At 42.6% G+C, this 25899-nt stretch overlaps 2 protein-coding genes across 11 annotated transcripts in view; one reads left to right on the top strand and one right to left on the bottom strand.

Annotated features, from left to right (window-relative positions):
• Positions 1-18945, bottom strand: part of PDHX (pyruvate dehydrogenase complex component X) — a 179739-nt gene extending 160794 nt beyond the window's left edge. For 6 of the 7 annotated variants that reach the window (XR_011423816.1, XR_011423817.1, XR_011423815.1 and 3 more), the window contains exons 1-2: positions 18660-18906; positions 1424-1504 (exon numbers count right to left, since the gene is read on the bottom strand). Coding sequence is in view for 1 of the 7 variants with exons in the window: in XM_001503314.5 (XP_001503364.2) it covers positions 1424-1504; positions 18660-18819 (241 nt within the window). In the remaining 6 variants the exon portion in view is untranslated. Of the gene's footprint in view, positions 1-1423; positions 1505-18659 lie in introns of all 7 variants that reach the window. The other variant, XM_001503314.5, reaches the window with a different exon arrangement.
• Positions 18904-25899, top strand: part of APIP (APAF1 interacting protein) — a 32956-nt gene continuing 25960 nt past the window's right edge. For 2 of the 4 annotated variants that reach the window (XM_070229267.1, XM_070229266.1), the window contains exon 1: positions 19717-23158. In XM_070229267.1, the coding sequence (XP_070085368.1) occupies positions 22901-23158 (258 nt within the window). In that variant the 5' untranslated portion in view covers positions 19717-22900. Of the gene's footprint in view, positions 19197-19716; positions 23159-25899 lie in introns of those variants that run through there. The other 2 variants (XM_070229268.1, XM_023653865.2) reach the window with 2 other exon arrangements.

Here is a 25899-nt window from a genome sequence, read left to right as displayed (position 1 = left end):
ACTCTTCTCTTCATTTCTTTTTATATTGTGGATGTAGTATAAGTTATTCAATAAACCCTATACTCACCAACATTTGGGTTGCTTCCACCTTTTGCTATTACAAACACAACCGCACTAAACAGCCTCACGCATGTGTCTTTTCTTATTTTTGCCAGAGTGACGCTGAGATAGCATCCCTAGGAGTAGAGCTGCCTGGCCGAAGGGCAGATATAAACATCACTTTTCTAGATATTGACCAATCCTCTCCCCTAGAGCTCATACAAATGCGCATTTCCTGCAGCAATGTATGAGAGAGCCTGCTTCCCCCATTCCTCCACGGCCTCACCAACAGAACAGCTTGTCAAACTTCTTAATTTCTGTCAATATGATCAGTAAGAAATGATACCTCAGTGTAGTATTGCTTTGCATATTTCTTATTAGTAGAAAGATTAAGTATCTTTCCATATGTTTCAAGGAATTCAGAATTCTTTTTCTGTAAACCATCTTCATATATCTTGCCTATTTTCCTATTGAGTTGACAGTTTTCTTATTCTGTATTTTTTAGGGATATTCACCCTTTGTGATAAAAATTGGAAATATCCTTCTCCAATTTGTCACTTGTTTTTTTACTTTGCTTATTCTGTTTTCAGCAATACTAAAGTTATTATTTGTATCATCAAATTTATCAATATTTCCCTTATTGCATCTGGATTTTGAGTTGTAGTTAGTGTGTTTATTCCACTTCCAAGTTCAAAGGAATTCACCAAATTTTTTCTTAGTACTTGTATGCTTTCATTTTTGTACACTATGTGTCTGATTCATTTGTAACTTTTCCTTGGCATAGTACAAAGAATAAACCTAATTATCATTTTCCTTCAGCATACGCTAAACACCCATGTGCAACTGCGTCTACTGCCTCATTTTCTATTCGGCTCTGAGAGGCTCTTTTTAAGCACCAAGACCACAGTTCTATTACGGGGACTTAATGATACGTTTCAGCACCTCGTAGGGCCACAGCCCTCCCCCACCGCTCTTCTTTTGAGAGTTTTCCTTATTATTCTTATTTGCTCTTTCCAATGAAATGCATAATCAACTTGCCTAGCCCAGGAAAAAACCATACACACGCACACACAGAATCATCATAAAGTTATAAACTAACTTAAGGGGATCGACAAATTCATGACATCGAAACTAACAGCTAAGTATAAGGACTAAAACTTAGAAAAAAGCCTTAAACTATTTTACCATTCTCTGCTTGAAAAGACAGGTTGAACCCGGAAAATCTTTGCTACATTACCATGGGAAATTTATTTAAACAAACTTAGATTAACTAGCAAAGGAATCCAATTATTTCATATATATCATGTATTGTATAACATAACTCATTAGAAAAAAAGCCAAAATGATCCAAATAACACAAGGCATTAGTAATGTACTTGCTCACCTTCCTTTTTCAGCCATTTCACAATGTTCCCTTCCTCCATTGTAGGAGACAGTGATGGCATTAGTATCTTAATAGGATCAGCTGGAATTGAAAAAAGGAAAGATTAGCCACAAAAAAAAATGCACTTTGTGCAGCATCAATGAAAAGTACAAGTAAATTAATATCAAATTCAATTTGAAGAAGAAAATATTCGCAAGTCTAAAAGACTCCCAACTGATGAAGCTAAATGTCCAGTAAAGAGTATGGAAACATAAAACTCTCAACTTTTTAAAAATAAAACTCTTTTTTGGAGTACTTTCAACTCCTTTTTCACAGTTCCCCAGTCCTCTATGCATGTTTGCTGAGGAAGATTAGCTCTGAGCTAACATCTGTTGCCAATCTTCCTCTTTTCTTTTGCTTGAGGAAGATTAGTCCTGAGCTAACATCTGTGCCAATCTCCCTCTATTTTGTATGTGGGTCACCACCACAGTATGGCTGACAAGTGGTGTAGGTGTGTGCCCAGGATCTGAACCCGCGAACCTGGGCCACTGAAGCAGAGCTCACCAAACTTAATCACTAGGTCATGGGGCCAGGCCCCTCTATGCATATTTTTAAGCCAGGTGCTTACAAGATCAAAAATAAAATTTTGACTTATGTTTCATCTTCTTCTCCTTTCCGTTTTGTTGCTATAAAAAATATTTACAAGTAAAATGATGGAAAGAAAAGATAAATAAGAAAATAATAATAATTTTAAAAACCTAGGGTTCTGATAAGTCACAACAAAACAATCAAATCAGACTTCTTTTTAAATTGGTTGTGTTTTCATTTTCCTCTGATATTATACTATTCAAGAATCAAAGGTTCTTACTGGTTAAGTGTGAAAGGAAAGGTGTGTCTTGTCAAGCACGATTAACCTAAGCTGCTAATCTCAAATAGTGTTTAGTGTTCCACACCACAATTCACCGGGGATCCAAAAGGGCAGACTCAAACCAGGGCAGCCTCTCAATGAAACACAGCTCCTTTTTCCTTAGATACTAACAAAGGAGACACTCTCTGCATCTGGCCAGATGGGCTTCCCAGTAGTCATGCACTGTCCAGGACCACACTCAGAGAGCACACAGCAGACAGATTACAAATTTATATGAAGTTTATACTAATAAATAGTTAACAGCATGCTCCAGCTCTTAGCAGTACCCATGGTAACAAATTACACTCCCTGACATCTTCCACTGAACCTATTCTCTCCTCAGATTATTCAACTCTCTGACTCAGAAAACCAAAACATCGTACCATATCTAACATATTTCAAATGTGGAAGAGGATAGAATGGGGCTTCTTTTTTTTCCCACGGACGTTTTAGGGTTAAAGGGAACTGAATACTAATGTTAAATGAGGTTAAAGATTTCCTTTGGGAAACTGAACTAATCTTACCGTCATTTCGAATGGAGAGTTCCTACGGCTTCACGGCACAGATCCAGCTCCAAAGCATCTGGAGGCAAGCTCTGTCCTCCCTCCACTTTTCACTCTCTCCTCTCTAAAGAACCGGCAAAAGGACTCGAGCACACATACGTGCCGCAACCTTTTCCTCACTTTTGTTTTAAGACCTGCCTGCCTACAGGGAACCCGCATTTTCCTTTCAGCTCTCCTATGTGCCAGGCCTAAATGGACCTGCCTTTCAAAGGCAGACAGAAGCCCACTTCTCTCTGCTGCCGGCATCAGGGCCCACGGGTGTGAGGAAGCCATTCAGGTGTGCGTGTGTTTGCTTTGTACACACAAACTCTCCCCCTCCAACAAAAGCCCCAAGTCTAAATGTGGGGCTGTACTGCAAAGTCCAACTGTAGGCCACAGATCTAAGTCACATTTTCCAATCCAACAACACCATCAGCCTTAAAACTGTTACTGTGATCTCCATCTGTGTGACTTTTTTGCCTCTGTCTCAATTGGCACCAAACTCAAGGAAGAACAGAAAAGTAAAATTATCACTCCTAATATCCCAACAATGAGAAAACCACAATCCATCGATTGAAGGATTTGAATTCTGCCTGCCTAACTCTACTACCCAGTACTACCTCTCATCATTAATTGATGATCCTTACAAATATGGATCATCAATTAATCACTGGTTATTTATAGCCTATTCACTCAGAAATTCAAACACAGCAAACCAGACATACCAAGCCCATGTGAGCATTCTTCATATGTCCAATCAAATATCCCAATAAACACTTTCCCTACCTTGTGCATAAAGAATTCCTGTATTAAGAAACCTCTTTTACTACTGACAATGAATATTTCAAACGTAGAAGACAACAGGTAACCGTTAAGTGCATTATATTTTGGAATTAAGGGAGGAAAAATAGCCACAAGGAGTTTCCCAACTCCTGTTTTATTATTAAAACACACAGCTATCTCAGAAGAGACTGGAGAATGGAGAACACAGCCATCGACTCCTGTATACCATGTCTCTCAATGTTCACCGCAACAGTTTCATTTAATTTCCAAACTACCTCTAGTTGAAACGCAAATTACCACTGCAATATAGCTTAAAGTATCTTCACATATTTTCTTTAGTAAACTAAGTTCTTGTGGACTAAAACAGGCACCTTAAGACACTGAATAGGTAGAAAATAATGCAAACTACTATGCACAACCTCAGGGCATTGCAGTCTATAAAACACTGGAGCACGAACTTCCGGAGTGAATCAGAACTAGGGAAGAGGGTTTAGGAATGCACGCACAGGCAAACTTACACTGGAACATCGTGATGCATCTCCAGCTGCAAACCTAGCAAGCCTACACTTGACGGCAAGCATTCCTCCAAAGTGCCAGAGCTCCACATGCCAGACACATTCGGAAATAACAAAAGGAGCTGTCTAACCCCTGCATTCCGCTGTGTCTATTATCTTTCTCATTTTTCGCATGGCTTGATGAAGAAAACATTCGCCTAAAGAATATACAGCCAGCCCAAGTCTCAGCATTTAATCTTTTTAAGGTCATAGTGACAAATGGGGTTTAAAAGAAAGCAAAGCAAACAAACAAACAAAAACTACCTTCTAATAGCACCCTGACAAGAGGCCAGCCTCTTCTTGAAAATCATAGCTTAAAAAAAGGCCCAATAGGGGGCCGGCCCCGTGGCCGAGTGGTTAAGTTCGCGTGCTCCGCTACAGGCAGCCCAGTGTTTCGTTGGTTCAAATCCTGGGCGCAGACATGGCACTGCTCATCAAACCACGCTGAGGCAGCGTCCCATATGCCACAACTAGAAGGACCCACAACGAAGAATATACAACTATGTACTGGGGGGCTTTAGGGAGAAAAAGGAAAAAAATAAAATCTTAAAAAAAAAAAAAAAAGGCCCAATACAATGCTTCTCTCAAAAAGTTTCAGCCTGGCATTATGAGATGAGACATTTCATAATCACATACACATTAAATTTATGCATCAAATAGAGTTCCACTACAAAGAAGCAAAAGAAATGGACTGCAGTGGTTCCATGTCCAGACTCCAGCTTATGACAAACACTAAATCGATGCTCTCGAGACGAAGGCTCTCTCCACATTTTTACGCCCTGCTTCTGGGCGCCATGGTGCAACCCACATTCACTTTACGAGTCTATCTCCTATTGTCATCTCCCACCTATAAGACCTTCACATTTCCATTATTCCTGACATTAAGGACTATATTATAAAACTTTTGCCTTTATTAAGTATTATTTTCCAAATTACCACATCAAAAACCTCAAAAATTTTCATACTTTAAAAATAAAAAGAACATAATCATTCCTCATACAGCTACCCTTCACGGATGAATTGAAATTGCCTCTCTGAATAATGGCAATAAAACATAAAAATTCTGTAATAGATCACTGTCCTTACTCTGAAACGAAAGTGACAAAAACCAAAGAAAGACATTTTGGCTATCTCCATTATTCAGTACTCTCTCTTGATTGATTATACTGCCTTACCACAGAGAATAAAATGTGCAATGTATTTTCTGATTAATCTAACCAATCTATCTGCAGACTCTCATGCTAGAAAATCATTTCAAAATGTAAGCATTACTTTATTAGTAATGGGACGTATTTCATCCCAGTATACCCTCTTTCAACTGGAACATTATACACATCTTTTCCAAATGTACTTTTCCAGTGGGAAAGTAATTATACAATCATAATATTAGTTTTGAGTGACAAGGCTACACATAATTAGTATCTACCCTTTATGGCTGCTGCCAGTTCTATTCAGATACTAATGGCTTTTCTAGACTCCTTGGAATTTTAACCTATACCTAGGATTGTTTAATTTCACTAGAAATTCACTACAGCTTCCCTTTTCATTCTAGCAAGCAGTACCTTCTACCTTTCTCCTGTCGAATTGAGGAGGCCTTGAAATGTGCACCAATTATATCTCCTACTAATAACTGGGCACGACTACAGGTAAGAAGAAAGGAAATGTGGTTTTCTTCTCCACTGATCGCACAGGTTATTTCAGTTAGTACTCAAAAAAAGCACCCCAAATGTAGTTGGAATTTTACTCTTTTGTAGTCATTTTAGTATTCTATTCCTCTTTATCAAGCTAACAAATTATCTCTTGCAATTTATAAAATTGTAAATTTATAATTTTAAAAAGGGCTATAAAATCTACCTTTCTATAGGAGCTAAAAAGCATATTTAAAAATTTTTAAGATAACTACAGTAATGTACAATTCCAGTTTATACTTAAACATACTGACAAAGTAGAATCCCACACATCACTACAACTGTCAATCTTTTTTTGACTCAATAGAACGACACAATAAATATTTTTTGCTTAGTATATTGCTGCTTTGCTTTCCATCTCGAGCACACAATCAATCACTGAGTTTTACAGCAGTTTCTCTAAGCAATTTCTATATTTCTTCAAATTTGTTCTTCCAATCTTTCTATAGCATAATTCTCTCTTCAATTTCAAATATGGTACTCTAATCTAACTTCTTGTTTCCTAAAGTATGTCTTTTACCATAGGAGTAAAACATTCATACTTCAGCAAAATCAATTATATCAAAGCTTTAAATTATTGATCTACACATCAATTCTAAACGGTCTCTCCAGATTAAAGAAATTAACATAAGCAAACTCTTAAAATACGAATGCAGAACTGTTTTGTAAATAATATATCTAAGCTCCATTACTCTGACTGAAGTAATCAAAGAAATTCAGCAATTTACATATGGTGCTTCTTGAGTGCCATTAATACAGCTATAATCTAAACACACAAAAATCATGAAATGAAGATAGACCAAAGGAAGAAGTAAATTACACAGTACTTTCTTAGTTTGGCTCCTGATTCCTAACATTAATTTGCTTTCTCTCTAATAGGGAGAGACACTCCTCATTTAATTACCTCTCTTTCCAATGCAAGAACTTGTTAAATAAAATTGAACCTTTAAAATTTCCATTCAACTAAAACAATTCTGCCATCTGCAGGCTGGATGAAATAAAGCCAAATGAAATACAGGTAATCCAAAAATAACACCAGGGCACAGAATAATATTAACACTGCAGTTTTAAATAAAGGCAGCTAAAGGAATTTTTTTTTTAAACGAGTGCTTGTCATGTGAATCTTTGTTTAAATAATTCTGGCGTGGTATTGGTGTAAGAATAGATTGAAAAGGTCAATGGATGACAACAGAAAAGGTATGCATAATAGTTTGTGTGAAAATAGCATTTACAGGTCTCGGCATGGTAATAAACCTACAAAACATGTCCCACAAACACTGTATGACATAATCCAATTTCTACCTGCTCAGCTTATACACAAAGACTGAAAGGGTATACTCCAAAATGACAATAGTGTCATTTCTCGTTGGTAATATTATTATAAGTGATTTTATTTCTTTTGTTTCTTATAATCTAACTTGTAATAATTTAATAATTTTCCCAATAAATTTATCAAATTTCACTCCCTCCCCAAAACTTCTCTAACACTAAGCAAAAAATGTGCTTTTGTTTTGATCACTTTTAGACATAAACCCACAAAGACAGGAAGAAAAGAAGGAAGAACAGTACAGTTTTGGAAGCAGAAAAGAGATGAGTCATAACTGACTAGAGACTCTAGAGCTGAATCCTAAGCCAGAAGTGGGGAAAGCTGAGACGATCGGCCTGGTTGACACACAGAATCCCCCAGAGGCCCAGGAACTGGGGTACCGAGGCCCTTTGGAAACGGGGGGGGGGGGGGGGGGGGGGGGCGGACCTGGGTGAACACTACTGGAGATGCAGTTAGACAGCTGGATCCCCTTCCTCAGTCCGGTGCAGGTAACACCCCACCTGATTCAACAGCAGACTGGAAGACCGGAGACCGTTTTCTTTGGAGAGGTAAAAGAGGGAACCCTTGGAATGGAGGTTCAACCTACACCCCTGGGGATACACAGACACGGCAAAAATAAGTTTCCTGAGAGATTATCTGATGTGACTGACAATACAGAATATTGTGCTGAGAAGCTATCAGGTGGCACGGGATGATTTAGCAATACGGAGAAAAAAAGAAAAAACTTAAAAGGTAGAAACTTCAGGAAAAGCAAAAAGAAAGGTAACAATAATAATAAGGGACAATATGTGCATAATATTTGTTTACTGTAAAAGCTGAATACAGATTTAACCAGGAATTGCAAAATAACTACACTGGGCGAGTCGGGGAGGGAAAACACAGGGGATGACACTGATCAGAAGTCATCCAGATAGTGTGTAAACAGAAATAGGCAGTGAGCGAAGGCCAGAAGAAAGCTACGAGCAAAGCCTGCTGCTTCTAAGGAGCAAGAGCACTGGGGATGGGGGACGAAGGCTCAGAGACCCCCTGCACTGGCATAGGCCTTTAGTGCTGTTTGACTATTTAAACTAGATGCATGTATTACTGTGTTAAAATAAACATTTTATTATTTACTAAAACGATTAATTTTTTTTTTAAACTTAACAAGCAGCAGCATACGATGGTGATTTAGAGAACCGACAACGGAGCCAAACTGCCCGGGTTCGAATCACAGATCCATCGCTGCCAAGCTGCCTAGTCCTTCTGTGTCTCAGCTGCTGCTTCTGTAAAATACAGAGTTTCGTAAGGATTAAATTAGCTAACACATGCAAAGTCATTACAATGGGGCCTGGTAAAGAGTAAGTCAGTCTCAAAACTGTTAGCTATTTATTACCGACTGGCAGCACAGAAATGCTTAAGAGGGCGGACTGTGGGGCATCCGGACAGTCGGCTCGATGTATCACAACATCCCACTTTATGATCCCTCCTCAAGTGATGAGACGGGTTCACAGGTTCCCTTCACCTTCCCAAACCTGAAAGGTTCCTTTTTACTCTCTCCTTTACCTAATCCAGCCTTGTTCTCACAGCTCAAGTCCACTAACTCTTCATCTCTACGTCAGCGGTAGTGCACATCCGAGAGCCAAACTCTCACTAAAATCACTGGCCAACATTTCACCTTTGGTGGTACTGTCACAATGTTCACCACCAAGGCTGAACGGCACAGCAGGCATTCAACCAACACCTACTGAGCGCCTGTCATCCTTGCCCTAGATGGATACGAGACCACCATCTTGACCTCAAAAGGGTATAGTTTAAATGGGAAGTCAAGCTAAATACACAAGTACCAGAGGGGAGTAGATAGAAGTGCGATGAGAACACCAAAGAGCTATGACAGGTGAGATTCCAGCTGATCAGAAAGAAAGAAAGAAGAAAATCTGTGCTAGTCCCACTTCATAATGATTAGAATAGCTGCTATCAAAAACCAGAAGACGAGTGTCAGCACGAGTGGAGAAACTGGAACACTTGGGCACTGCTGGCGGGAAAGTAAAACGGTGCAGCCACTGTGGAAAACAACACGACAGTTCCTCAAAAAATTAAACACAGAATTACCATTTGATCAAGCAATCCCACTTCTGGATATATACCCAAAAGAAGTGAAAGCAGGAACTCGAACTGCTATTTGTACACCCGTGTTCATAGCAGCATTATTCACAACAGCCAAAAGGTGAAAACAACTCAAACGTCCACTGAGATGAATGGGTAAACAAAATGTGGTATATACATATAATAAAATATGATTTGGCCTTAAAAAGGAACGAAATCCAGAACCTTCAACAACACAAATGAAACTTGAAGACATTATGCTAAGTAAAATAAGCCAGGCACAAAAAGACGAATATTTTATAATTCCGCTTTTATGAGGTACCTACAATAGGCAAATTCACAGAGAGAGAAAGCAGAACAGTGGTTCCCAGGGACTGGGGAGGGGATTGGAGAGTTATTGTTCAATGAGTATGGCGTTTCAGTTGGGGAAGATGCAAAGGTTCTGGAGATGGATGGTGACAGTTATAGAAAAATGTGAATGTTCTTAATGCCACAGAACTGTACACTCAAAATTAGTTAAAACGATAAATTTTATGTATATTTTACAATAAAAATCCTTTTAATTAAAAAAAAATCTGTGCTAGGCAAATAAAACAAGGTAAGGGGAACATCATATGCAAATAAAGAGGTAGGAATTATAGTTTAGTCTGACTGACGGGTAGAAGATAATGAAAATGGAAAGTGTGTCACATAAGTTAAAACGGTATGCTGGTACTATAGCTACTACAAGGTAATACACTTTAATACCGAGTTAATGGGTTTGATGTTATTTAAACAGCAATGGAAAGCCATGAAGAAATTTTTGAGCAAGTAAGAGAAATAACCACGATAAAAAATTGAACTTGTTTTCAGTTCCACATATATGGCCACATTCACAAGTCTGTAATTGACAAAAAACAAAACAAAACTGCACATGCTTTGAGATGGTCACAACTATAAAGCTAAAATAATGGGATTTTAAATACAAAGTGAAGATATCCATGAATGTGTCACCTGTTCTCATTTACTCAGATCATTAGACCTGAGAGACTGAAAAGGCACCTGGGGACCAGATCCTGTCAACATCTGGCCTTCATCCCAACAGTGGCAGAGAAATGGGAGGGTTTTAAGCTGGGAGTGGGCATTTCTGGAAGATAATTCCATGGCACAAGCATAGAGTGGAGAAGGAGAAAGACAAGAAGATCAGTTTGGTCATTCATTTGTTCATGTATTCAACAAATATTTATTCAATGTTCTTCTAGGAGCTGGAGATATCAAAAGTAAAGAAAGACAAAAACTCCTACTTTCATGGAGTTTACATTCTAAAGAGGGGAGACAGAAAATAAATAATACACCATGTCTGGTGGTGATATGGGCTAAGAAAAGAGGGGGAGGTAGGGCATCAGGCTGCAGGAGAGGAGCTGTTTTATCAGCTGATCAGAGGAGGCCTCCTCTGATTCAGTGAGCAGAGCTGACTGGAGGAAGCCACGCAAACCCTACGGCAGGGCCTTCTAAACAGGGGAAAGAGCAACAGCGAAGAATGAGTAAAGTGTGCTTGCTATGTACGCTGCCGCAGTGAGGGAGGGAGGGAGCAGAGGCATGGTGAGAGTTGAGGTCAGAGAGGCAGAGGATTCCTATCACACTGGGCCTTGTAACCACAGCAGACTTCAGATTTTATTCTGAGTTTAAAGACAAGCTCGTGGAGGGTTTTCAGCAGAGGAGCAGCATGGTCCGAGTTATAATTTAAAAGAAGCACTCTGAAAGTTGCATGGAGAACAGTCTGTACTGGGCCAAGGGTGGTGGGAGGGACATGCACGGGGACACTCCTGCAATTATCTAGATTAAAGGTGGTGGTAGCTTGCACCAGCGTAGTTGGTAGCGGAAGAAGCAGTGAGGAGTGGTCAGATTACATTTAAAAGGTAGAGCCAACAACAATTCTTGATAGATTGGACGTGGCATACGAAAGTCTGGAGTCAAGGATGCCTCCAGTTAAGAGTCAAGTGAAAAGACAAAACTCAAAATTAGATGCCATAGATCCAAAATGAAAATCTTTCTTCCTATAAAAAGTGCCCAAAGAGCCTTATAAACTACATAGACTTGATTCCTATTCATCTATTCAAAGGTAGACAGAAAAATTCCACTGAAAATCAGGTCAGTTATAAAGATCTGTGCTTACTCTTGTGCAAGGCACCAGCCTAGGGACACAATCCAGGGACACTACACTTGATCCTTCCACGTGTAGAAATTATACTTGCTCTCTTCCCTTCTTAGCATGAGAACTGCCATACAGACACACAATCCAGTACCCAACAGTATAAAGTGTATTGACTGATGGTGCGAGTGAGCTGGACGTGGGCAGTATCTCCCATTGCCCCTCCAGATCTTCTGTCAACCTGACCCCACACTTCTACAGACCTCCTTGTGCTCTGGCCTCCAGCTGGGTTCAGCCAATGGGCCGCACAAGCAGGAGACTGAAGGGAGAGAGAGAGGTCAGGGTATTTATTTCCTCAGCGTCTTCTCAGTGAAGACACCTGGAGCTGGCTGAATCTTTTTACCAAGGGGCACAGCTTCATCAGAGGTCCTCCCACAGGCTCCCTCTTTTCCAGTTCTAGTAACTGCTTCCTTCCCACACCTCTTCAGGCCTCGGGGTAGTGACAGCACCTTGTTCTAAACAGTCCCTTAATACAGCACCACCTCTACGCCCTGAATTCACAAAAATGGCCACTTTTAACCTCTCCTCAAATTACTCATTTTTAGAGTGTCATCTGTTCCCTACTGGGATCCTATAGAAAGACTTAAGAGGGTGGCACTTAAGTAATAAGAAAGGCTTCAAACCATAAGGAAGGTCATTCCATTTGAAGGAATAATAATAGTAAAAGAAAGGAAAGTACAGATGTTTAGGGAAAGGTGAGTGGTCTGATGACCCTAAATGCACAACTAAATTAACCCAAACCCAGATCTGAATCAGGATTTCCAAACTACTGGCTTTGCTGTAGTCACTTATGTAAACAGGTCCACTAGTCATTTGCATCTAGTCGGGACCCCTACATTAAAACACATCCTTCTTATCCTCAGATATGGTAAATATCCTTGCAAAGTAGAACAACTATTTTATGTAGGAAATGATCAAAACGTTTACGGAAATAGGCTGGAGAGCAGGCAGGATTTGTAGATAAACTACAGGGAGACCTACGAGCTCCCTGGAATGACATACAAAATTGAGCACGCATGCATTTTTCTGAAGAAGCGGTATAGCTTTCATCAGTTTTCAAACAGATTTGTGCCCCGCTAAAAACCAGTCCTAGTAGATTCCCAAGGAAGCTCTCCGGAATTATAACTTTGCCAACCTTAATTCTTCCCTAAAGCAGTTTCATGTAATAAACTCCCTGATGGCCGACAGGTCATCTGTTGATGGAATCTGCCGATTCTTTCAGACACTTAGTATCCAACAGCACGTGCTAAGGAGGCTGGCTGGAATGGCTAGGCACTCCGGCTGTAGAACTATTTCCTCCGGGTGAAATAAACCAAACACTTTAGAAGAGGTCTCAGCTCACAATACTGGTCTTCTTGGTGCTAAACCTTAAAATTAAAATTCTACATGAATCCCAGTTTTCTTTGCAATCTTGGAACAAGGGCAAAAAGAAATCACCACTCCACTTAAGAGTCTAGCAAAAGAATGAAGACACGCATAATAGTTTGGGGATTTACACATTTTGTTATAAAAGGCATCTAAAGCTCAAAACAATAAGGAATTTAACAGCACATCATCTTAGAAACTCACAGATAGGAGGATATTAACATATCTCTAACTCTCTTACAGGGTCCTGCCACCCTTTGTACACAGTCTAGATTTTCAGTGTCTTAAATTATTCTAAAATGATGTGGTATCATGACTCACTGAAATACTATTTCACAATGTAGATATTACTGAAATGTCTCACTTCATTAAAAATAAAGCGGAGGTGTAAAAAAGAACATACACATGGTGAACAAAACTTGCGCAAGCTGACAGTGTTCTGCTGACGTCTACAGCCAAGCTCTCACTTGACGGGGAGGTAGTCCGTGGTTAAGGACACAACCAGACACGGGCTGAAACCAGAGCTCTATCACAGAGAACAGCATCACTGCTGTGGGTGCTCAGTGACTTAATCACGTAAAGTGCTGAGAAGGGTGCATGGCACACAGCAAGCTCTCAATAAACACGACTTATTATTCCCAAACCCACTCCTCCAACTTCTTTCTTGCTGGGAGACCCCCAATTTTGTTCATTTGTGTACCTTTCTTGTGAATACATGCTCTGAGTTAATGACCCCACTGCCCCGTGTCTTAGTCCGTTCATACTGCTGTAACAAATACCTGAGACTGGTAGCTTATAAACAACATTCATTTCTCACAGTTCTGTAGGCCGGGAAGTCCAGGACCACGATGCTGGCAGGTTTGCTGTGGTGGCTGATGAGGACCCACTTTCTGCTTCATACATGGCACCTTCTGGCCACATCCTCACATGGTGGAAGGCGCTAGGCAGCTGTGTGCGGTCTCTTTTCTAAGGGCACTAATACCATCCATGAGGCCTCCCCTCATGTAAGCATCTACCAAAGGTCCCCACTTCCTAATACCACCACAGTGGGCATTAGGTTTCCACATGTAAATTTGGGGGTGGAAGGGGACACACAAATATTCAGTCTCCAGTACCCAGCCCCTTGATTCGTCAAAGTCAATTCATTCTAAGACATCTAACAAGAAAGGACTCCTTTTCTTCCTCTGGATGCTACGATGAGCATAGTTCCTAAGTAGGCATCCACCTAACTCACGAACCTTGGCCCAACAGCTAAACCTCACTGCGTCTCTTTTTCCTCACCTGTAAAACACAACTAACCCTTGCAGGTTCTTATGATGATCAGACATAATGCAAGTAAAGAATCCAAAATGAAGCCTGGCAAACACTGAATGCTGAAGCTACTTGGACTATCCCACTTCCACATACAGAACAAAATGTCTTAAAGCAATGCAAATGTGTACTTATTACTTTCTGATAATCCAGATCTTACTAGTTTCTCATGCTGTAGCTTCTACTAAGATCTTATTTATCCACTTCCTTTCTCCTTCCACGGCCACACACCTCAACTACTGAGTAGCCTAGATCTGTTTTGCTTAGGTGACCATACATTTCACTTAGTCGTTACTTACCCCTAGAAACAATTAAGACGGAGAAGCACATCACTACTGTCCTACTTTACCCAGATTGTCGTAGTAAGAGACATGCCAATCATTGATTCCCAACTGATACTTTCTTCTTAAAGACAACGTCCAAACTGCAGGCTTTGAAGGAATCAAAGGCTGTGTGCCCTATACCACAACTGACCTACACTGGGTCATCAGCTTCTCTATCCGGGGAATCTGGAATTAGATCACAGAAAGGATGGTGCACACTTGAACTAAACTGAAAGAGCATGAGCATAAGGGCCTGAATCAGCAGGAAGGCAAGGTAAGCTGACATTACAGAGAAAAAAAGTCGTGAGTAAGCAGACTGGCAAGTCTGAGGAAAAAACAAATGAGAGCGAGAGAAGATGACAGTGGGGGCCCTAGAGAAATGGATGGGATGGTCACGGTGCACACGGCCCAGCAGCACTTCCTCTATGTGGCGTGAACTCTTCTTACAAATCCTACTTTACTTCAGCTGGTTTATGTGTTTCTGCTTCCACAGGTAAAGGAGAATTCAAAGAATGGGATCGGTCTCATCAGTATCAGCATAGAAGGATTTAGTAAGGACCAGGTCTAAAAGAGCATGCAAGTTTGGGCAGAAATACCATACCATCAGCTCCTATCAAAGAAACTGCCTCCTTGCTACAGAACTACTGTCAAAAACTCAGATGCCTACGGGGAACAGGAGGTAAGAGAGGTGGGCTAGGACCACCTTAAAGTTTTTCTTTAGATCCAGACACGCTTTATTTTCATATTAAATCTGTACGAATTTTCTTCCTTTACATAAACACCCACAGTATCTGCTCTCTCCCATTTTTCCTGGTCTACTTCTTGTTTCCTGCTTTCTGTAGAGATAAGGGTACAAGACGAGACCAACTAGAGGTGATGACAAACACTAAGGGACATTCAGCCTTGCTGGCTGAGAGGTAACAGAGAGTAGAGGAGACGCGGTAAACTAGAAGGAATTTCCCACCTAAAGAGAACACTCAGTCTCACCCAAATGTTAGCATATAAGACCTTAACTTTAAATTTTCAAGAGAAGACAAAAATCTAGATTTTTATGTAAAGTTCCCAGTGTTTAAATGTTGTCTGTAAATTTAATTTTCTTCTAAAATAATGTAAATCAGTTCACCAGCTGCCAACGTGCAATCCTACTGTAGACCTCTGTGTCCTTTTCTATGTGCCTAGATTTTAGCTTCCCTAGATACGTTTATTTCACATCTGTATATGCAAAGCCTGTGGTCATACGATAGGCAGAGCACTACAAAGGATGAACCTCATTTATTCTCTACTTACATGTTATTTTAAATTCAACAAGTTATTCCTCAGAGACAACTTAAAACCAGTATTATTAATTAACAACTTATTAATAATTAATTAATTAGGTTCCAAACCATGCCATTTACTCTGAAAGAAGAGCAACGGGAACTCTTTAAAGTTAACTCCCTAGGTTGAAAAACTGTTTACAAACGCCACGCCACTCATGTAAACGCCACATCTGGCCCCTGGGTCTTTATGTCTGCTCTTCTCTCAGGCTGAAGGGCTGCCACCTCTAGGAAGCCTTCTTAGGTAGCCCCCTATCATCCCTAACTTACCCCACAGAGCTCACTGCACACAGTATCGTAATCTTAGAAAGATCTGCCCTTAACGTTTATCTCCCCAGGTGAACTGTAAATACCTGAAGGATAAGGCCTACACAGAATTTAGGATTGCAGCTCCAGAAGCTAGAGGTGACTAAACGGGCCACGAGCCAGAAGACAGAGAACACGCTCCGTTCAGTGAGTCAACCACTGCCCAAGCAGGCTACCACGTGCCTGACTCCTCACGCTCATTCTTTCACTCAGCATCAGCAGAATGGTCCACGACCGTCTCCACCTTCTCAATAAAGTTCAAAGAATGAAACACGCTAGGGATGTGTTACGTCAAACATAGATAAAAAATTATATATACATATATTTTTTCCTCTTCAGTTCATTAATTATATTATGCTGTGTGGCTTTGGGAGATCCTCTTAATTTCTCTGAGCCTTACTTAGTGTTTTCGTCCAATAAAATGCAGATAATGCCAACTTTACTAGGTTGTTGTGAGAAGGGAGTGAGGAGTTCTACTAAGTGCTAAGCACTGGTATATGTCATAGTTCATTAAAATGCTGCCAACAAATGCCTTTTAAGGAAACCAAAACTCCAAGAGTACTCCCAACTGACAGATTTCTAAATCTTGGATAGACGTGTGAAAGACAAAATAGCTCAATAACTGTACTTAATCCACATAGTCTATAGATTACCAAATAATTGCTTAGTTTTACGAAAATACAATTTCTACCAATCTCAGAGAAAAATGAACAAACATGGTATAAATTCATGCTTTGTAAAACTAATAGTTCAAGGATTGCCACGTGTATTCAGCACGGCAAAACAAAAAACTATAGATGAAAAGTTACACAAATTTTGACTCAGTATTAGAAAAAAACTCCAAAATTTCCAAGAAACTTAGAGCTACCCAACAACACAGGCAGCTTCTGTGGTGGGCAGAATGCCCTTGCCTTCCTAAGACATCCAGTCCTAAGGCCCAGAAGCTGTGAATATGTCACTTCACATGGCAAGGAGGAGTTCAGGTTAAAGCAGGAATTAAGGTTGCTAACAGTGGACCGTGAGATAGGGTGAGCATCCTGGATTATCCATGCTGGCCCGTCTAATCACAGGGTCCTTCTAACTGAAAGAGGGAGGCCTAGGAAACTCAGACAGCTTCCTCAGGATGTCATGTCCTCTCCCTCACAAATGATGTCCAAGCAGAGCCAGGAAAGTTGGTCACAGTGTGTGGGGGGGTAGGTAAAAGGTCATGATGCATCACAGAAAGATTGCCTAATTGAGTTTCTAAAGGTAAGAGTCCTTAAACTGGGTCTAAGGAAAATCCCTGAGAAGATGTAGAGCATTCAAAGATTCTCAAAAGGATCTGTTCTACAAGCAAGGTTAAGAACACTTTTCCTAGATTACTTTCAACACTGAGCGTTTACTATTCAATGATTTTCTAAGACAGTGAGTCTCAAAGTGTAGCCCATCAAACACCAACATATATCAACACTCACCTAAGGTAGTTTGTAAAATGCAGATGCCTGAGCTCCAGCCCAGACAGAATCTCTGAGAGGTGTAGGAAAGTTCAATATTTAACAAACTGGGGGGAGCAAGGACGGAATTCTATACACAGTTAAAGAACCACTGCTCCAAAAAGTATTTTATGAAACATTAAGCTGAAGATACTGAAATAAATTGTTCCCATCTCCGAATCTTTAGAAATCTCAGTTCACTCATCTTCCCGTGTGACAGTAAGGTTTTTTTTCTGAGCCTCAGGTAGCTTAGAATATGTAGGCAATGCCGACTACACCTAATTTTTTAGATTAAAATTCATTCTGTGGAGTGCCAGAATGATGATTAGCAGGTAATATGTAACACACAAAAATTGTTAGTCCTATTCCCCCACCCCACCCCTATGTAAGGGAAAATAATGCCGGCATCCTGTATCAAGTGCTATTAAATACTGGAAGCCTTGTATTAATTGGGTCAATATCATTGCTAAATGCCAACTTTCTACGATAAATTTCTTGGTATGACTCCCCTCCTAAATTTTCACTATTTCAAACGCATGTTTTGCTTAAAACATTCTCCCAGACCTATGTCTGAGATGCCACGGACGTTTAAAAACTAAGTCCTTGACTAGTCGTAGCGGGGGGCAACCCGAGTGGCCTCGAAGAAAAGATCTCCTAATAGAGACGGACCAAGACGATGAATAAGGACGGCTAAGAGTTGCTTTTGAACCTTGGCAACCTTAGGCAGCTTTTCCCCGCCCCAAAAGCTTGACAACCCTGAAGCCACCTGAGCCGTGACCGGGAAGCGGCCTACGAGAAGAGCGTTTAGGACCTCTCTGCGTGCCTCGCAAATAACCCAAATTCTAAGGCAAGGTCACAGAGCAGCCATCCCAGCAGGGGACGAGGGACGGAGTCAAGTTCCCCCAGCTCCGCAGAAAGCCCTTCGCGGCATGCACCAGGCCAAGTTCGCAGAGCCCTCCCCGAAAACAGGCCAGGGGATCAGGGAGCCCCGGGTACCTCCACGTCCCAGATGCAGGCCCTCAATCAGGAAGCCCCTGACCCTGGCCCACCCTCAGCCAGCCCGAGGAGCTGCGCGAGCCCAGCCACTCACCCTGCAGCCGCCGCGTGCTGTGAAGCCATCTCCGACTAGCTCCGCGGCCGGCGGACCACCCGGCAGCCCCCTTAAGCACCGCCGGGCCTCGGCGGCCGCCGAAGCCCAACACGCAGCGAAGCAGCCGCGGCTCCCAGCCCAGCCTCCAGGGAGCCGCCATCTTCCCGGCCTTCTCGCGGGCTGCCCGCGGCGCCGCCTGATCGCGCAGTCCTCAGGCCCCCGAGCCCCGCCTCCCCCGGAGGCCACGCCCCCTGGGCGCCTCGGACCCACGAGCCCTCGTGGCCCCGCCTCCCGGCCGGGCGGCCCCGCCGCGGGATCTGCGGTCCGCGAGGCCCTACGGGCTGTCTTCCGCCGGGTCCGCCCCGCCCCCGGGCTGCCCTCCGCGCCGCCTGCGGGCCTGTGTGGTGTCGCCAGTCAGCCTCTCTGGAGGCCGGGAGCAGCGCGCGTGAGAGTAGAGGCCGCGAGTCCCCCGGTCCGGCCATGTCGGGCTGTCACGCTCCGGAGGGAGACTGCTGCTCGCGGCGAGGCGGCGCGCAGGTAGGGGCGGGCGGCGGGGGCCTGGCTTCCGAGGAGGCGGGCGCGGCTGGGGCAGCGGGGCACGGGGAGCGGCGGAGGGCGGTGGTGGTCACGGGGGAGGCAGCGGGGCACGGGGAGCGGCGGAGGCCGCTGGGGGTCACGGGGAGCGGGAGGGCGCGGGGCTGGCGGGGGGCTGCAGGGCACGGGGAGCGGCGGGGAGCGGCGGCGCGCGGGGCTGGCGGGGGGCTGCAGGACACGGGGAGCGGCGGGGAGCGGCGGCGCGCGGGGCTGGCGGGGGGCTGCAGGGCACGGGGAGCGGCGGGGCACGAGGAGCGGGGTCCAGGGGGTGGCGGAGGGCTGCGAGGCACCGGGCGCTGTGGGGCGGCGGGGGCAGCTACGGGGGTCGGTGGGGAGCTGGGGGTTGCTGGGCACCGGGCTCGGCTCCGGGGTCGGTGAGTCGCAGAGGACTGAAGGGCACCAGGGGCGGCGGGGGGCGGCGGGGGACGGCAGGGGCCGCGTGGGGCCGCGTGGGACTGGGGGGCCTTCGGGGCGGCCGGACGCGCCCCCTGCGCCCCGGGTGCGCCGCGCGGCCAGGCGGTCCAGGCTGTCGAGGGCGGGAGCTGGGCAGCGATGGTTGAAGAGGGTGAAATAACGGAGTGAGCGGAGCGCTGGCGTCTTGAGGGTGTGCTTCACGACAGCCGATGGGGAGGACGATGGGGAGGACCGGCCCCCGGGGAGGTGAAGCGCTGCCGTGGACCGGGAGCTGGGACCGTGCGCGCGAGCTTGTCCCCTTTGCCCTGGCCGCCAGCCCGGCGTTGGGCAGCAGTGGACACTCGGAACTCAGGTGTCGGCCTGAGTAGCCAGCACCTTTTCTCCGGGCGTTGCTCTCTGCCCGCCACAGTTTAGATTGACTGTGGGGTCGTCGTAGAAATGGTTCTTCCTTAAGCAGATGTTAAAGGAAAATCCACCCTCGGGCTGCATGCCCTTTTCAGGCATTATCCACACCAGCCTTGCTCAAGGGTACAGTAGTGATCAAGACAAGTGGCCTGGGGTCTGGAGGAAAACTAGAGAGATGAACAGTTACAATGCAGTGTGAGAAGCCCAGCTTAAGAGGTGGGAGACCCCCCTAAAATTATCCCTCTTATTTCTCCTGTGGTTTTTTTCTTAGGGCTGAAGGTCCCAATTAAAAAGTGATAACACGTGGGAGATTTTATCGGGAAGTACTTGTCAGTGTCTTCTGAGGAAAATTCGCGACAATTCAAAGAGCAGCAGATATTTGAGCAGTTAGAATTGCAATTTGGGAGACAGGTTCAGGCAGAAACCCAAAGTGTGCTCTGAAGAAGATAAGAGGAGGCAAGGGTTTATAAAGGCAGAAAGAGATCAATTACACGGGGGGTTTGCAAAATTTGTGATTGGTGCTGGCAACAACTGCTACTTCTTAGCTAGACTGAATGGTTTCGAAGGCCATCTATAGGGCAAAAAGTTACCTATGAGAGTAAGCATGTTTCTCGAAAGAAGGTTAAGATGACAGCAGTGAAGCACAGGTCAAAAGTTACATTCCATGTGGGTAGAGATGTGTGTGTCTGAGCCCCGTGTCCTTCATGGCCTCGCAGCCCCATTTTAGCAGCCTTGACATGGTTACTCCATTTTGTTATCCCCATCCCCATTTTCCCCTTTTGCTCAAGATCTTTCTGCAGAAAGCACCACAGATCAACTGTTTGATATATTGATATTTCCTTCGTTGCCAGGAAGGCTCATTCCTAGGACGTCATATCTGTCTTAGGGGTTTAGAGCAAGGTGTACAGTAGGAGTAATGCTATCAGAGGCTCTGGCCGCATCTGAGCAATGAGGCAGTCAGAAAATGAGTCTTAGGCATAGTCTCTAGCTGGAAAAAGTATCAAGTCCTTTATTCGGAGGATCCTCTCAAGGTTGGTGGATCATTTCAAGTCGCTGAGCAATTGTTATTCTGGAGGTAGGGACAGGCATGCAGCATCAAGAAGTGCGAATCATTAGCAGTTTAAAGGTGGCAAAGATTGAACAAAGCAGAACAATAATCCTTAGTAAGGCTTAGAACCCTGATCTCAAAGGAGCTCTGAGGCCAGAGGGTAACTGACCAAACAGGTCAGAGTGTTCTGGGAGGCAGCAGTATGATCTGTATGGCTGAGGAGTTTGATATTATCTTTTATGACCTTCAGCTCTTGTTTTATGTGGCCAGAGCGATTTATGTAGGAGCAACATTCTTCTCCCAGGAATGCACAAGTGCCCCCTTTTTGAGCAGTTAGGATGTCAAGAGCCCTTTGGTTGTCTGATGCAATCCCCCTGGGGGAATCCAGGGATCGTTGTTGAGCCAGTGCTCAAGTCTAGAATTTGCCAAGATAGCTGTGGTTGGGGATAAAATTTTTGTCAACAGGTGATCATGGAAAACATCAATCCAAGGGACAGAGCCTTTGGCAATGGTAATCAGTGGAGAGTAGATGGGGTGTAAAAACGGGTTGCCAAGTTTCGCCTAGATCTATGAGATTGTGATTGGGTTTATTCTTTAACAAGAAGTTGAAATGGAATATTCTGATATCCTAAAAGGTGTTTTGTGTCATATACCAGGTGTCTAGACATTCGTAAGTCCATGGTTCCTTGTAGTAATCACACACAAAGGTGAACCCAAAAGGGGGCACATAGTATGCAGTGCCTTCTAGTTCTATAGTGGTGGCAGTGGTCAGGAGCGCTTGGTAAGGTCCTTTCCAAATGGGGCTCCAGGGCTGCCTCTGAGGATGCTTCCAGAATACCTAGTACCAGGCTCTAGACTGACTAACAGGATCCTCTAAATTGGAATCTGGGAAAGCGTCTTTAACCTGCTGATGATGGATTTCAGTATAAGTCATTAGAGACTCAGAGTAGCTGGTCATACTAGCATAAGACAACAGGGGGTCAGCAGAAGGTTGTTTACCAGTAGACACTGATCTGCTGGTGACTGTCTCATGAGGAGTTAGTCTCTGTTTTCCAAAGAGGGCACTGCGAACAGTCAGCAGGACCAAAGGCAATACCTCAGGCCAGAGGAGTCTAGTCTACAGTATATAACAAAACCTCAAAGGCTCTAACAGGACTAGTATCTAATATTTACAAAGGTGCAAACGTGATTTTTCTCTACAGTTACCCTCATTTTTTTATCAAAGATAATCACAGTAAAACTGATCTGTTTATATTAAAAATTTGACCTGACTATTTATACAAGTGAAAACAAGAACACTCACTGAGTGTTTCTGAATTCTGGAGGGATCAGGTAGGGAGAAAAAGTAAATGTGTCATCCTTGTTCACACCAAATTGTAGATAGCTTAAGAGAAAAAGTTTCTTTAAATCTGGAAAAACAAAACATTAGAGCATCTTTCTCAGCTCATGTAGTCTCGTGTAATTTAATATTTCTTCTGCTTGAGTCCAGTTTTTCCATTCGTTTTCTCGACTTTGCCTGATGATTGAGGATAGTAGGAACAGTGATAATTCCAAGAAGTTTGACAAGTTTTTGTTAAGGTTTGTATGATATGCCCAGTGAAGTGGATGCCTTAATCCCTGGAGATTGGAAGGTATACCCCAAGTGGGAAATACATTCCCTAACAGTTTCTTTGCTGCTGTGAGGGCATCAGCTGTGTGGCAAGGGAGGGCTTGACGCCATCTGGAAAACATGCATACCATAGCAAGAACAGAATGATAACCCATACTAAGTGGCAGTTGAATGAAACTCAGCTGCAGGTGCTCAAACGACCCAGAGGGAGGAGTTCTGAGGCCCCTGGGGACAGAATTCTTTTTCTGGAATGTAAAAATGAAAAAAATGGGGTTTGCCAGGGAGTGGGAAGAACCAAGCAGCCATCTTGGGTTTCCGAGAGCCCCAACTGTTTGTTTAATTTACAGCCATTGTTTTCCCACCTTAATTTCTCTGATTCTGGAGCAGACTGTTGCCGTGTTACGAGGACATCAGGATGACAAAACTCTGGTAATGAGAGGTCAACTTTTTTTTTCTTTTTTTTGGCAAGAGAAGCAGTGGACTTCATCCACGTGTGTCATAACCTTTAGATTCTGTTGTTGCTGCCTTTGCAGGAAAGTCAGCTAAGGAGCTTTGATATCCAGCGTGAGCCTTAATTTTGATGACAGACAACATTTTACACCAGGACATGTTAGACTTCCAAGATTTTTACATAATTTCTGGAACTATTATAACATATACTTATAAAGATTTAGCATAAAGAGGGCTTAATGTTATTTCTTATTTGAAAATGCTTCCCATGTAACTTAACATCAGATAGGCCTAATGAGTTTAATATCTTTCAGGTCTCAAAATGAAGACTTTATTTAGAATTTTATTTTTGGAAAGTTTTTCAAAAAATATCAAAAAAGTTTTAAAACATTCAATCAAAAAGGATCACAGATTTTTATGAAACAGTACTTAATTATCGATTTAACCAAAGTGACAGAGATTTTTAAGGCAAACACAAAGTTACATAGTTCTGAGCAAAACCCAGCGTTTCTAAATAATCAAAGACTTGGTAAAGACAAAACACGGAATCTTTGTTTCCTAGGCGGGATACATTCAAGATACAAAATCTGTCTTTACAATTTCTTAGTAAGAGCAGACCAGTAATCAGAAGACTTTGTCCTTTAATATAGAGAAAAACCGAATTGTAACTTTGGACCAGTGTACTTTTAATATTAAAATTCATTTTTAAATAAATTAATTTTAATTTTAGCCAACTTGACTACACATCAAAATTTCTTTTTAAAGGTTCCTTTTTCACAAACCTACAACTTTCTATATCTATTTCCTATGTCTATTTACTTTCTATATTTATCTATTTATATCTTATCTTTTTCTTTCTTATTTTGAAACAATCATTTTAGGACAAAATTACTTTCTTGTTTTCATTTAACAAAAACACATCTTCATTCTTCATACCTTCTCTTACGGAAAAATCATATCCTACTTTCCTTGTGTACTTTTCATATATAATCATTTTCTTCATTTCAAAAACTTAACAAAGTTTAGCTGAAAAAAAAGAAATGATGGGGGCCGGCCCAGTGGCCTTGTGGTTAAGTTCAGTGCACTTCACTTTGGTGGCTTGGGTTTGATTGGTTCCTGGGCAGGGACCTCACACCACTCATCAGCAGCCACGCTGCAGCAGCGACCCACGTACAAAATAGAGGAAGATTGCCTCAGATGTTAGCTCAGGACAAATCTTCCTCAGCAAAAAAAAAAAGAAAGAAATGATGTAAGGCAGTTGTTATGGAACTATTACAGATTTACTCTTAGAGGATAGCATAATTGCCTATGCATTACATTAAATAAATATAAACTGTGTGATACAGTTCACATGAACCATACGCTCTTTGGAAATTCCAGTATGAGATTCGCTTGTGTCCATAGGTTCATCGTGACGTTGCTCTGCTAGACTGAGAATGACAGAACAGGCAGAGGCAGCAAGATCCGCACATTCTTGCTAAAGTGGGTGCCCTAGGTTGAGCAGGCAGAATAAGGATTGGAAAGATGGAACCACTGCTAAACTGATGACAGAGCTGTAAATACCTGGGAAGCTACCACCAGCATCCTCAGCCTTGTAAGTAGTTATAAGAAATGGGGAAAGTTCCTTTAAGTAAAGGTTGTTGCCTGGCTGTAAATCTGAAAAGACAAGGCAGCAAAGTATGAGCCTGTCAGAGAGTGATTAAGCCTGACCTTGAGGAGTTACCACTGTGCGTGTGCAGGCCAGGAAGGGTGCTGGCTTCTCCATCTGGCCACGTAGACCCTTCTGTTGCTCAGTTTACTGTGGTATAAGAGCAGTGGCTTTCAAACATGTTGGATCATTCCACAGCAAGAAATAAAGTAGATGTTATGTTCCAGCACATACCTACATATATAAAACCATATGTATAAGTGAAATAAAAATGTAATACACTGACATCTATTTCCTGTTTTTAGTATATGCCACACATGTATACTATATTGCATTTTATGAAATCGCTTTCTTCTATTTATATAATAAGTACGTTTATAGTAAATTTGTATATTATAGATAAAATTGAAGATATATCTTATTCATTTATCTGTTTTGATAAATATAGATGCCATGTACATTTTCTGTTTAAATAAATGTTACTCATAATTTATCACTGGTCTGTGGCTATAGTTTGTAAAAGAAGAAGTTACAGTAAATCTTGCCACAGTAGAAGGACGCTCTCCTGAGAGTCCACGGCTACTGCTCCAAAGAGGCACGTGCCGCTCTGCCCGCGTCCTCTCGGCGGCAGTGCACCCAGTTTGCACACAGCTAATTTACGGTTGTTACTTTAAGTGTTCTGACATTTTCTCTTTGATCCATTTGTGTTCTCAGCTCTTCTTCCAAGTTTTTTTTTTAGACTATTTATAATCTTTACTTTCCAGTGAAAACTAGAAAGCAGGCAGTTGTGAACTGTCTGTCATATAGTAGCGTCCAGTAGCAGATTAGCAAACCCATAACACAGTTTATAATTTCTAGAAGCATATTTCTCTTTATAGCAAACTTTTCAATGTGGTACAAAACATGCCTGTTGATAACTCTGATATCGTGTTTCTTTCTGAAAAAAAATTAGAAAAGCAAGGGGCTGGCCTGGTGGCGTAGTGATTAAGTTCTCACACTCTGCCTTGGTGGCCTGTGGTTTGCAGGTTCAGATCTCTGATCTCCAGCACAGACCTACACACTGCTCATCAAG

Source organism: Equus caballus, chromosome 12 (genome assembly GCF_041296265.1).
Source record: "Equus caballus isolate H_3958 breed thoroughbred chromosome 12, TB-T2T, whole genome shotgun sequence".
Classification (NCBI taxonomy): domain Eukaryota; kingdom Metazoa; phylum Chordata; class Mammalia; order Perissodactyla; family Equidae; genus Equus; species Equus caballus.
This window is presented reverse-complemented; position numbering and strand designations above follow the sequence as displayed.